This window comes from Sus scrofa, chromosome 12, assembly GCF_054392235.1.
Source record: "Sus scrofa isolate SSC_HxYL_T2T_F1_AM1 chromosome 12, Sscrofa_HxYL_maternal_Yorkshire_Landrace_v2.0, whole genome shotgun sequence".
Classification (NCBI taxonomy): Eukaryota; Metazoa; Chordata; class Mammalia; order Artiodactyla; family Suidae; genus Sus; species Sus scrofa.
In genome coordinates, this window is record NC_139394.1 from 16,909,872 (window position 1) to 16,923,498 (window position 13,627).

At 37.1% G+C, this 13,627-nt stretch overlaps 1 protein-coding gene across 17 annotated transcripts in view; it reads left to right on the plus strand.

The window, feature by feature from the left end:
• The window catches only part of CDC27 (cell division cycle 27), a 71,340-nt gene that overhangs the window by 38,553 nt on the left and 19,160 nt on the right, over window positions 1–13,627 (plus strand). For 9 of the 17 annotated variants that reach the window (XR_002337069.2, XM_084984126.1, XM_084984125.1 and 6 more), the window contains 5 exons: window positions 3,445–3,544; window positions 4,996–5,203; window positions 5,413–5,582; window positions 9,421–9,573; window positions 10,925–11,133. Coding sequence is in view for 15 of the 17 variants with exons in the window: in XM_005656938.4 (XP_005656995.1) it covers window positions 3,445–3,544; window positions 4,996–5,203; window positions 5,413–5,582; window positions 9,421–9,573; window positions 10,925–11,133 (840 nt within the window). In the remaining 2 variants the exon portion in view is untranslated. Of the gene's footprint in view, window positions 1–3,444; window positions 3,545–4,995; window positions 5,204–5,409; window positions 5,583–9,420; window positions 9,574–10,924; window positions 11,134–13,627 lie in introns of all 17 variants that reach the window. The other 8 variants (XR_002337068.2, XM_084984121.1, XM_084984120.1 and 5 more) reach the window with 1 other exon arrangement.

A 13,627-nucleotide genomic window follows, 5' to 3' on the forward strand; every position in this document is an offset into this window, starting at 1 on the left:
ATCTGCAACTTACACCACAGTTTACAGCAACGCTGGATCCTTAATCCACTAAGCAAGGCCAGGGATCGAATCCACAACCTCATGGTTTCTAGTTGAATTTGTTAACCACTGCACCAGGACGGGAACTCCTCCTGCTTGGTTTTTGTTCCTCAGGATTGTTTTGGCAATTCTGGATCTTTTATGGTTCCATATAAATTTTTGAATTGTTTGTTGTAGTTCTGTGAAAAATGTCATGGGTAATTTGATAGGGATTGCATTGAATCTGTAGATTGCTTTGGGTGGTATGTCCACTTTTACAATATTAATTTTTCCAACCCAGGAGCCTGGAATATCTTTCTGTTTCTTTGAATCCTCTTTAATTTCCTTGATTAATATTTTATAGTTCTCTGCATGTAAGTCTTTCAGGTTCATTCACAGGTATTTAATTTTTTTGGGTGTGACTTTAAAAGGTATTTTATTTTTGTATTTCTTTTTTAATATTTCATTGTTGGTATACATAAATGCGACCTTTTTCTGAATGTAAATCTTGTATCCTGCTACTTTGCTGAATTCTTTGATCAGTTTGAGTGGTTTTTCTGTTTTCTATATATAGTATATATATATATATATATATATATATAGTATATATAGTATCATATCATCTGCATTCAGTGACAGTTTTACCTCCTCTCTTCCATTTTGGATACCTTTTATTTCTATTGTTTGTCAGATTGCGTGGCTAGGACTTCAAATACTATGTTGAATAAAAAGTGGTGAGAGTCAGCATCCTTGTCTTGTTCTAGACTTTAGTCGGTAGGCTTTCAGCTTTTCTCCATTGAGTATTATATTTGCTGGGTTTGTCATAAATGGCTTTTATTATGTTCCCTTTATACCCACTTTTTGAATGCTTTCAAAAAGACAAACGGGTCCAGCATCCAATCTCAGCATCTTTCTCAGGCTTGTCCTCTCTTTAAACTACTCCATACTATGAAATTATTCCCTCCCACTTCCCAGGCAAGTCTTTTGTAATTAGGTAATCTTATTGATAAAATATAACTCACATGTATAGTATAAATGATACATAGTTTTTCCTACCAAAAACTTTTAAAGGTACTTTTAAAATGAATAGGTTTCTGGGGAAGACAAAACTATGTATAAAAAGATGTGATTGCCAAGGTAAGAGGAGGGATAAGTAAGATTACCAAGGATTTTTAGGGCAGTGGAATATTCTGTGTGATAATGATGGATGTATAGTATTATACATTTTTCCAAAGCCATGCATGTGCAAAGCCAAGAGTGACCTCTAAGGTAAACTCTGTTTCTTTGGATGATTAGCAAATGAGTGACAGTGCGATAGTCCTTGTTGGTTCATTGGTTATAACAGTTATACCACTCTGGTGGTGGATGTTGGCAGGGGGGAGGCTGTGCATGTGTGGAGGCAAGGGGAATGTGGAAATTCTTCTTACCTGTCCCTCAGTCTTGCTTTGAACCTTAAACTGTGCTTAAAATATAACCCTAATTTAAAAATTGGAGTTCCTGAGAGTTCCCGTCGTGGCGCAGTGGTTAACGAATCCGACTAGGAACCATGAGATTGCGGGTTTGGTCCCTGCCCTTGCTCAGTGGGTTAACGATCCGGCGTTGCTGTGAGCTGTGGTGTAGGTTGCAGACGCAGCTCGGATCCCGCGTTGCTGTGGCTCTGGCGTAGGCTGGCAGCTCAGCTCCGATTCGACCCCTAGCTTGGGAACCTCCATATGCCGCGGGAGTGGCCCAAAGAAATAGCAAAGAGACAAAAAAAAAAAAAACACCAAAATTGGAATTCCCATTGTGGCACAGTGGTTAACGAATCCGACTAGGAACCATGAGGTTGCGGGTTCGGTCCCTGCCCTTGCTCAGTGGGTTAACGATCCGGCATTGCCATGAGCTGTGGTGTGGGTTGCAGACGCGGCTCGGATCCCACACTGCTGTGGCTCTGGCGTAGGCTGGCAGCTCAGCTCCGATTGGACCACTAGCCTGGGAACCTCCATATGCCGCGGGAGCTGCCCAAGAAATGGCAAGTAAATAAATAAATAAATGAATAAGTAAATAAATAAACAAATAAATAAAAATTGTCATAAGGAGTTCCCTTTGTGGCTCAATGGAAACAAATCTGACTACTATCTGTGAGGACACAGGTTCGATTCCTGGCCTCGCTTAGTGGGTTAAGGACCTGGTGTTGCCATGAGCTGTGGTGTAGATCACAGACACAGCTTGGTTCTGGCTTTGCTGTGGCTGTGGTGTAGGCCAGCAGCTACAGCTCTGATTCTACCCCTTCTGGGAATCTCCATGTGCTGTGGGTGTGGCCCTAAAAAAGACCAAAAAAAAAATTATCATTAAAGAAATTAATTGGTTGGCCCAAATGAACTCTCTTGCTACAATCTCTACATTGATAGTCTATCTTTGAAAGGATTAAGGAGAGCCTGTGAAGTCTTTATTCAGTGGTCAACTTCTCTTTTGTTTTGCAAAGCTTCTTTAGACCCAGATTCACATAATTAGTAATTTCTTAGCTATATAAACTGTTAATAGTCTAGTCTGTAGACTTACTTATCTCACAGATAATTTGAGGTTTTAAATTTGCTTGCTTTCTAAGAATGGAATTCTTTTTTCTCTTTTGTCTTTTTTCTTATTGAGCTATAGTTGATTTATAATATTGTGTTAATTTCAGGTATACAGCAAGGTGATTCATTACCCACACACACATATATTCTTTTTCAGATTCTCTTCCATTATAGGTTATTACACAAGATATGGAATACAGTCCTAGCTATATAGCAAATCCTTGTTGTTTATTTTATATCGTGGTGTATTTCAAAAATGGAATTCTTATATTTCTTTTTTCTTTTATTTTTGGCCGCCCTGTGGCATATGGAGCTCCCAGACCAGGAATCAGATTCAAGCCATAGTCACAACCTAAGCAGCAACTGCAACAGCCCTGGATCCTTAACCCACCATGCCACTTGGGCGTATCAAACCTGTACTCCCAAGATACCACCAATCCCATTGCACCACAGCAGGAGCCCCAGAATTCTTATATTAATTCTTATACTTAAGTAAAAAAAAAAAAAAAAATGTATGAAGTGATTATTAGGTTCCTTTTGCTCTAAAGAAAATAATCCCTGATGTGGCTGTTGAGTTTATAGGGTAATAACTTCTCAAGTAGCAGTTGTTCTAGTGGTATTTATTTAAGTTCAAATTAACAATTTAACGGAGAGAGAAAATCCATACTATGCTTTTTAGCATTTTGTGGTCACAAAGTAGTTTTTTAAATATGAGTTTTCATAGAAAGATGAGAAAAGGACTGACAAAACTCATCAACTTTAGAATGCAAACATGTTGAATGAATATCTTTTAATATACCTGAATTGAAACAGTGGTTAATGATCATAAATCGCGTTTCTTTTAAAATGTCTATTTTTATAATTTTTTTAGTACAACACCTCAGGTATTGAGCCCCACTATCACATCTCCCCCAAACGCACTGCCTCGAAGAAGTTCACGACTTTTTACTAGTGACAGCTCTACAACCAAGGTAATTTAAGGATTTCTGTATGTCGTATTTACTTAATGCTTCCTCCTCTAAAATTTCTCTTCATTGATGACTTAGTCACTAATGAATAAATTAGGAGACTATTTAAAATTTTTTTAATTTGGAGGGCCATTGTGACATTTGTAAATTCTCTTGGTCCTTTTATAAATATTTTATAACTGTTCAGTAGACAAGATTATACTGATGCAGAGCATATCAGTGGTTATTAAAAGGACTGAGTAGAGGATGTGACTGTTACAGCATAACACAAGGGGAAATCTTTTTGTAGTGGTAGAACAGTACTGTATCTTTATTGTGGTAGTTGATTACAAAAATCCATACATGTAATTAAATTTCATAAAACTATACACACCTTTTTTTTTTCTTTTTTGGCCTCCCTGTGGCATATGGAGTTTCTGGGCCAGGGATCAGATCTGAGCTGCAGTTGTGACCTGTGCCATGGTTGCAGCAACACTGGATCCTTTAACCCACTGTGCCAGGGTGGGGGTTGAATCTGTGTCCTGGCACTGCAGAGACACTGCCACTCCATTTGTGGCACAAAGGAAACTCCCAAAATTTTATCTTTCTTTAATTTTTTTTGTCTCTTTAGGGCCACACCTGCTGCATATGGAAGTTCCCAGGTTAGGGGTCGAATTGGAGCTGCAGCTGCCAGCCTGACACCATAGCCACAGCAATGGCAGAGCCACGTCTGCGACCTACACCACAGCTCATGACAGTTAACCCACTGAGTGAGGCCTGGGATGGAACCTGCGTCCTCATGGATACTAGTCAGGTTCATTACCCCTAAGCCACAATGGGAATTCCACTCCCCAAATTTTTAAAAAGGTGCATGTGAAAACAGGTAAAATCCAAATAAGATCTATAGTTTAGTATTGTACCCATTCCAGTTTCCTGGATTTGATGGTGTACTATGGTTATATCAAATGTTATCATTGGGAAAAACTGGGGGAAGAGTAAATGGAAATTTTCTGTGTTTTCTTTATTTCTGTCTTTCTTTGCACAATTAGGATTTATGTCTTTGGTAAGTTTTCTTCATCCATTGGCCAATATTATGGACACTCCTTAACTTTGACATATATAGATCAGCAATTTTATACCTTATAAATTACAATGCTTTGAGATAATTACATAGTTGTTATATCTACTTACTTTCTTATTTTTAAATAATTAATGAAAGTGATACACTTTAAGAAAAAGAGGAACACTTAAAGCTAATGTACCTTAAACACTAGTTAGATAATATGATTTATTTTCAGAATTGTTGTGTATGAAATTTTAAAAATTTTGAAGACTTTTGTTTTTATATAATTTCTCTTGGGAAGGATATAGATCAAAACTATGTTTATTTTATATCTAGTACTTGAGAAAAGGTGTTGGGGGGATGTCTAAAATATATGCATATAACAAGTGTGGAATTTTCCTTCTTTTTACAGGAGAATAGCAAAAAATTAAAAATGAAGTTTCCACCTAAAATCCCAAACAGAAAAACAAAAAGTAAAACTAATAAAGGAGGAATAACTCAACCTAACATAAATGATAGCTTGGAAATCACAAAATTGGACTCTTCGATTATTTCAGAGGGGAAAATCTCTACAATCACACCTCAGATCCAGGCATTTAATCTACAGAAAGCAGCAGCAGGTCTGCTTGATACCTTCTTTGTATTTTATTTTATTTTATTCACTTATTTTAAGTAAATTGCTTTACGTTCATTAAAGTGCCTTCCTTTTTTTTTTTTCTGGATAGATGTTAGAATTTTAATGAGTTATTTTGTAAATAGCCTTTCTAGAAAACCAGACTGCTTTATTGTGTTTTTCTCCTTTGTTTACTACCTTGTTTTCTCCTAGAAGGTTTGATGAGCCTTCTTCGTGAAATGGGGAAAGGTTATTTAGCTTTGTGCTCGTACAACTGCAAAGAAGCTATAAATATCTTGAGCCACCTACCTTCTCACCACTACAATACTGGTTGGGTACTGTGCCAAATTGGAAGGGCCTATTTTGAACTTTCAGAGTACATGCAAGTAAGTATAAAGAACAGTTATATATGCCTTTCTAGAGATAATTTAAATTTAATTAAAATGTTTGCTTTAGAAGGCTAGATCTAAAAGGTCAATATTTACTATATAATGTCTTTATTTTCTCAGTGTTTATAATTTAACAGTACAATTCTTTGTTTCATTAAGGGGTAATTTAAATTCTTTGAGGAATTCCCTGGTGGCCTACCAGTTAAGGATCCAGTGTTTTCACTGCTATGGCTCTGGTTCAGTCCCTGGTCCAGGAACTTCCACAAGCTGTGAGCGTGACAAAAAATATAAATCAATAACAAATAAATTCTTTGGGATTACTCGAGATAGATTTATAGATAACTCAAGTCATACATATCTTCTTATGTAAACATTTGTACTCGGTTGGATATGAAAATATTTATTTACCATGTGTTATATATTTTATAGTCAGAATTCTTTCTACTGTATATAGAGTCCTTACTGGGATGAATTTTTGGCATTTAAGTATGTTTTATAAACTTAGAAATTTTCTAAACTCAAAGAATGCTATGCAGAAAATTATATGTCATCGAGAATTTAATGTCCTTACTACAAGGCTTTTATCATTTTAGGTTGTTTTTTGTTTGTTTGTTTGTCTTTTTAGGGCCACACTCATGAGGCATGTGGAGGTTCCCAGGCTAGGGGTTGAATCGGAGCTGCAGCTGCTAGCCTATACCACAGCCACAGCAACACGGGATCCTTAACCCACTGAGCAAGGCGAGGGTTCAAACCCACATCCTCATGGATCCACCTCAGGTTTGTTAACCACTGAGCCATGACAGGAACTCCCGTTTTAGTTTTAATTTGTTGTTGGAGTCCTGTGGTGACCTAGCAGTTAAGAATCCAGCATTGTCACTGCTAGTCCTCAGGTTCAGTCCCTGGCCTGGTAACTTCCGCATGTCTGCACAGCCCAAAAAATTACATTTGTTGCTCAAGTTACCTATTTAAATCAGGGAAGGAGAGGATGAATTACCTAAAGCCAAAGAAATTCTAATTTATTCCTTAATTCTTCTTCCAAAGCATTTTCTACCCCTCCACCCCCTAAACTTAAAATTAGAGAAACTTAAAAAAAAGAAACATATATATTAATAAAATTTATATAATATAAAATATTTAGATACTTGTTCACCCTGTGTACTCTCAGTTCATTTATTCAGCATATATTCGAGTACATATTATATCCTAGAGTCTGTTCTAGACCATAGTACAGTTAGACAGTTACGCTTGCCTTCGTGGAGCTTGCTTTCTAGTAAGAGACAGATTATAACCCAATAAATGTATAAGGGCAGGTAGCAATTAAGGCATAGAAGGAAAAATGAAACATTGTAGGGAAATTGGGGGACAGTGAAGTATGGTGGTGTTTTTTTTAACATGCTCAGAGGAAGTTTACCTCTCTTAATGAGCCATACAAAGCTCTGGGGGTGAATTGTTCTTCCAGGGAGAGAATAAAGGTAGAAGATACCTATTCTTACAAGTTTGAGTAGTAAAGAAAAAAGAGTTGTAGACAGAAAGCCTTTTTTTTCATTGTTAGATTGTGGCGGGGGGGGGGGGGGGTGTTATTGGTACATAGGTAAAAGTTATATTTGGCCAAACGTTTTCAAAATTATTTCTTATTTATTGTTTTATAGGTACTTTACATGAATTTTATTATATCCCCTAATTATAGAGCAGATATAGACACAGATGTTTAACTTAAAAAAAACCTTTGTTTCAACCTAATTTCTTAAGTTTTTTTCATTTTCCTTTTTGTCTGTGGCACAGTGACATTTCAGAGGAAACAATAGATTCTGAAAAATTTAAAACCAAGAAGTTTCCAAAATCTTTATTTGGCAGGTAGTTAGGCCTGTCTTCTCATAACCAATGTATATTTGAAAAATACCTACTTGAAAAACTTCTCTGAATAGCTTTTAAGGGATTTCCAGGAAGTCACAAGTCTAAGCTAGTTCTCGATTGTATATGGCCATTTCTAAGAATTGTTCCTATTTTTCTAGTTTTATAAATTTTTTTTAATTTTTTTTAAATTTTTTTATTTTTTTTGTCCTTTTGCTATTTCTTTGGGCCGCTCCCGCGGCATATGGAGGTTCCCAGGCTAGAGGTCGAATCGGAGCTGTAGCCGCAGGCCTACACCAGAGCCACAGCAACGCGGGATCCGAGCCGCGTCTGCAACCTACACCACAGCTCACGGCAACACCGGATTGTTAACCCACTGAGCAAGGGCAGGGACCGAACCCTCAACCTCATGGTTCCTAGTCGGATTCGTTAACCACTGCGCCACGATGGGAACTCCTTTTCTAGTTTTATAAATGCTGTTTCCTTATTTTGTCATCTTCATTTCATTAAGAATAGAACACATAGTCCTTATTCCATTTTTGTGTGTATGCAAGGAACTAGTTTATTTTCTTTGATACATAACTAACAAAGTTAATCTGATGCTCCAAATGAGGTAAAATTGTAGCATTTGCTTAAGAACACTTTTCCTTGAAACACAGATCTTTGTTAAAGTTATTCATTGTCAAATCAAAGAAACTGCAATTTCAAGTTTGTTACTCAGGATGTTTCACAGTGGCATTTGAGGGAGTTCCTGTTGTGCCTCAGCAGCTTAAGGACCCAGCGTTCAGTCTGCTCAGTGGGTTAAGGATTTGGTATTGCCGCAGGTGTGGCATAGGTCGCAGATGCTGCTTGGACCTATGCTATGGCCATGGCATAGACTGTGGCTCCAATTCGATCCCAAACCTGGGAACTTTCAAATGCTGCAGGTTCAAGCCATAAAAATAAATAATAATAACAATAATTTAAAAATAATAAAATGGCATTTGACCTTAAAATTAACAAGGAGAAAAATGCTTTAGGCTGAGCTTCAGCAGCACTGTAACACTGTGTATGTCTACTTTCTACAAAGGCATGTGCATTTTGCAAAGAGTACATATACTCCTGTTACATCAGACATTCCTTATTCTAAACAAAACTTTCAGAATTTCGAACTTAGTGAATGGATAAACTAGGGAACCAATCAGTTTTATAAACCCAAAGCTTCAAACTTTAAGGAAGAGAAGCTGTGAGTGTGGTGAAGAGAAAATTTGACCTAGTAGCTGAGAAGGGACCCTAAAGTCATGAGTGCTACAGAAGAAAAGGGAATTATTACACTAGGTAGGGACTGTAGTTCCTGGCAGGTAGGACATTTGTGTATTCAGTGCTGAGCATGCCATAGCATTCTCGGCCAACTAAGTCTGTTTTTCCCCTGACGTTTTCAACTCAACCTGTTAATAATAAAAGTCAGTACAAAAATAGATTTTGTATTACAGAAGTCTTTCTTTTCTCAACTTTCCTGAGAATTATTCTGTAAAGCCTTTATTAAAACTTGGGGAGTTCCCTGGTGGCTCAGTGGGTTAAGGATCTGGTATTGTCACTGCTATAGCACAGGTTTACTCCCTGGCCTAGGAACTTGCACATGCTGAGGGTACAGCCAGAAAAAAAAAAAAAAAACACTTGGAATAGAGAATAAAATAATAGTCTTCTCCTTTTTAAATTGTTAGCTTTGAATAGATCTCTCTTCTGCCTTTTGGTGAAAACAAATTTTCTTTTCAGGATTCATGTTCTTATCATGACTTTTTAGTTTATAAAAGCTAAGTTAAGTGTGAATATGATTGCATCATCATTTGACCTACCATGGAAGGTCACTCATTTTGGCCATATGTTAGTAGTAATTCAAAACCAAGGCAGCGTTTAGGTCCTGTGAGAACAGTACCCAGCATTCTCCCTGTATATATGTAAATTGTATCAACTTGTTTTCCCCTTACTAGTTTTTGTATTTCAGGCTGAAAGAATATTCTCAGAAGTTAGAAGAATTGAGAATTACAGAGTTGAAGGCATGGAGATCTATTCTACAACACTTTGGCATCTTCAAAAGGATGTTGCTCTTTCAGTTCTTTCAAAAGACTTAACAGACATGGATAAAAATTCACCAGAGGTAAATTAACTGAAACACTTTGCTTATGTAGCTATTTTTTGGTCATTCATTTTTACCAAATGGAGACAAACCAAATCATTCAAACACCATTTGGTATCACCCTTATTTTTGCATTCTTCTCTGTAGGCAGGAACTCAGAGAAGGGAAGATCGTAGATTATGTGGTACAGATTTACAAATAGGAAACTTATAAAGCAGATATTTCGTTCAGGGTTAATCAGGATTTGGCTGTGTTATAATTTCTATTGTCACTAAGATTAAGTTCATTAAATAGAAATAGTTTTTTTACAGTGATCATTTTAAATTAAAACAGTAATTTCAACTGTCATTTTAAGTCCTAGGCACAGTTTATTGACAAGGTTCAGTCTTATAAGGATTGTATTTCAGTGCATCTCAAGAATATTTAGTGACACTTCTGTGACATATTTAAGCTTAGAATTTAAAACCATCAGTTCTCATTATTCCCTGTAGTCTCCATGAACACTGAATTGATAGGTTCTGAACCATTGCTCCTAGGGGAAATATACACATACATATAATACTTAAATTATAACCTTAAATCCTAAAAACAGCTCATCCTGGTACATTCTATTTTCTTTATTTTGCAAGAGAAAAAGAGGTTCAGAAGTATTAAAGTCACTTGTCAGAGGCCACCCTATAAACACGCCAGAGTTGGGATTCAAATTCCATCCATCTGGCCTCAGCCTGAACTCCTTACACTACACTGCACTGCCCACCTATATAGTCTCCATCTTCCAGTTGTCTAATCTGCTGAAACAAGAAGGTAGAAAGTTGCATTTTTTTTTTTTTTAATCTCACCTGAGAACATGCCTGTTGGGCAACTCATTTGTTGGGTCCACCAGTGACCACTAAAGCACTGCAAGTATTGATTTTGGCTTTACAAATGAATTTTAGAAAGTAGACAAATTTGCAAATATGAAATCCATGAATAGTGAGAATTGACTGTATCTATTAAAGCTCTTAAGTTGTTTTTGTGTTCTAAGTAAGATCCGGGTCTTGATTTTAGTCATAGACTTGGTTTTGCTAGAAAAAAAAAAAAATTTTAGGAGTTCCCGTCATAGCCTAGCAGAAAGAAATGAACCTGGCTAGTATCCATGAGGATGCAGGTTCAATCCCTGGCCTCGTTTATTGGGTTAAGGATCCAGCGTTGCCGTGAGCTGTGGTGTAGGTCACAGACATGGCTCGGATCTGGTGTTGCTGTGGCAGCCAGCAGCTGCAGCTCTGATTCAATCCCTAGCCTGGGAACTTCCATATGCCTCGGGTATGGCCCTAAAAAGACGAAAGAAAAAAATTTTAATCGTGCATTTGTTTTTTGTTTCCATTTTGTTAAGGCCTGGTGTGCTGCAGGGAACTGTTTCAGTTTGCAACGAGAACATGACATTGCAATTAAATTCTTCCAGAGAGCTATCCAGGTTGATCCAAATTATGCTTATGCCTATACCCTCTTAGGGCATGAGTTTGTGTTAACTGAAGAATTAGACAAAGCATTAGCTTGTTTTCGAAATGCCATCAGAGTCAATCCTAGACATTATAATGCATGGTAAGTGCTAATGAAGTGCAAATTATTGATGGGGCTGATACTCAGTGATTTTTCTTGGTGGATATCTCTTTGTTGTCAATGAATTTGATTACTAATACTTAAGAATGTTATAAACTGGTTGATAACTTCAAAATGTTTTTTATGTGAAATTTATACATTTAACAAATTCTTAACTAAGGCTAATAGAACTCCAGATCTTATATTCAACAGTCCCAACCTTTTCTCCTACCAAACTTTTGCAAATGGCTGGTTTTGTTACCTTGATTTGTTACTTTTTCTTAGAATACTAAAACAGTGATTAGAATAGAAAGTGGTTGGGAAAGTGGAGAGGAATAGTATAATTCACCTATTGGATAATAGAAAACAAAGAAAACCATCCACTAGTTGTTGCTCCTTGGCAGTGTTCTAGTTTACTAAGTACTAGTTCTAGTTTATTAAGTTAACTGTTCCAGTTTAGGTAACACCTCTGTTTTACTTTTTTGTAGTTGTGCATAAGTGGACGAATAGGCAGGGTTAATCATTATAGCAGTTTCTATTTGTCACTAAACCTGAAGCACTAGATTACTGAAATATATTTTTTGATTTGTGTTTATGTTTTTTAATGGATTATATCTAATTTCTAAGTAGATATATTACTTGAAAGATGGCCTGGTAAGTGCTGGCTTCTGCTGATCTATTAAACATTATAAGAGTCAAGCTTGCTGACATTCACTTGAAGTTCCTCTGTGATATTTTAAGAGCTCAGTTTCTTTTTTTTTTTTAAGCTGTCCTCGCAGAATACAGACGTTCTTGGGCAGGGATTGAACCTGAGCCACAGCATTGACAATGGCAGATCCTTAACCACTAGACTACCAGGGAACTCTGAGAGCTCAGTTCTTAATAGGACTGGTGTTGTTTTTAATTTATTTTTTGTCTTTTTAGGGCCACTCCCGTGGCATATGGAGGTTCCCAGGCTAGGGGTCATGTCGTAGCTATAGCCACCGCCACAGCAATGCCAGATCCGAGCCAAATCTGCAACCTACACCACAGCTTATGGCAACACTGGATACTTAATCCACTTAGGCCAGGGATCAAACCTTCATCCTCATGGATACTAGTCAGATCCATTTCTACATTTCCACTGAACTACCACGGAAACTCCTGTGATGTTTTGTCTTTTGTTGTTTTGTTTTGTTTTTTTTTTTCCCCTGTCTTTTTGCCTTTTCTAGGGCTGCTCCCACAGCATATGGAGGTTCCCAGGCTAGGGGTCTAATTGGAGCTGTAGCACTGACCTACGCCAGAGCCATAGCAACACAGGATCCGAGCCGTGTCTGCAACCTACACCACAGCTCATGGCAACACCGGATCTTTAACCCACTGAGCAAGGGCAGGGATCGAACCTGCAACCTCATGGTTCCTAGTCAGATTAGTTAACCACTGCACCACGACAGGAACTCCTTGCAATGTTTTTTAAATGTGTAGTAACTGTTCTGCTATATTACAGTAGCTGCATTCTGAAAAAAATAAAAACTACCATGTCAAAAATTATAAAAATAATTGTTTCACTTAGAGAAAAGGAGGACTATTCAGACTAGCAAGCTTTTACTAGTCTGAATAATCTGAAGAATTTAAATACTGAGTTATTTGGGTAACTGGAAGTATTTAACCAAACACTAGGCAAATTTATTTTTTGAACTCCGGGGCAAATAATCTTTCTTTTGTTACCTCCACTTTCATCATTATTAGCACAGAGTTTTTCAGACCTTTTCTTTACCTGTAACACCATTATAATAAACAAAGCCACACAAATAAAGCAGATATACTATTGTGCTTTTTTTTCTTAATCATTTGGTGCATATTCCCCATCATCATTATGTAATTTAGCTAAGAAGGCTCCTTAATATAAATCAATCAAATAATATTCATTTGATGTTTTGAAAATTCAGGGAAAATACCTGTATAACAATTAATATACCATTACATAGTTTTTAAAATGTATAATTTTTTAAGTTTATTTGAAGCCTTTAAAAGTTGTAATTTTGAGATTTTTCTGGTGGCTCAGCAGGTTAACGATCTGGCATTGTCACTGCTATGGCATGGGTTTGATCCCTGGCTCAGAAATTTTTGCATACCGAGGGCACAGCCAAAATAATAGTAATAATTTTGAAGTTTATAAACTTTGAATTCTATAGGGGCATTTTTTTTTTCTTCTTTTTAGGGCTGCACGTATGGAATATGGAAGTTCTCAGGCTAGGGGTTGAATTGGAGCTGCAACTGCCAGCCTACGCCATAGCCACAGCAGCGCAGGATCCAAGCCACATCTGCGACCTACCCCACAGCTCACAGCAATGTCAGATCCTTAACCCACTGAGCAAGGCCTAACATGAACCCCCATCCACATGGATTCTAGTTGGGTTCTTTACCACTGAGTCACAATGGGAATTCCCATATTTTTGATAATAGTAAGTGAGGAGAGGGAAAGGAAGCAACATGACACTGTGATAGTATAATTATA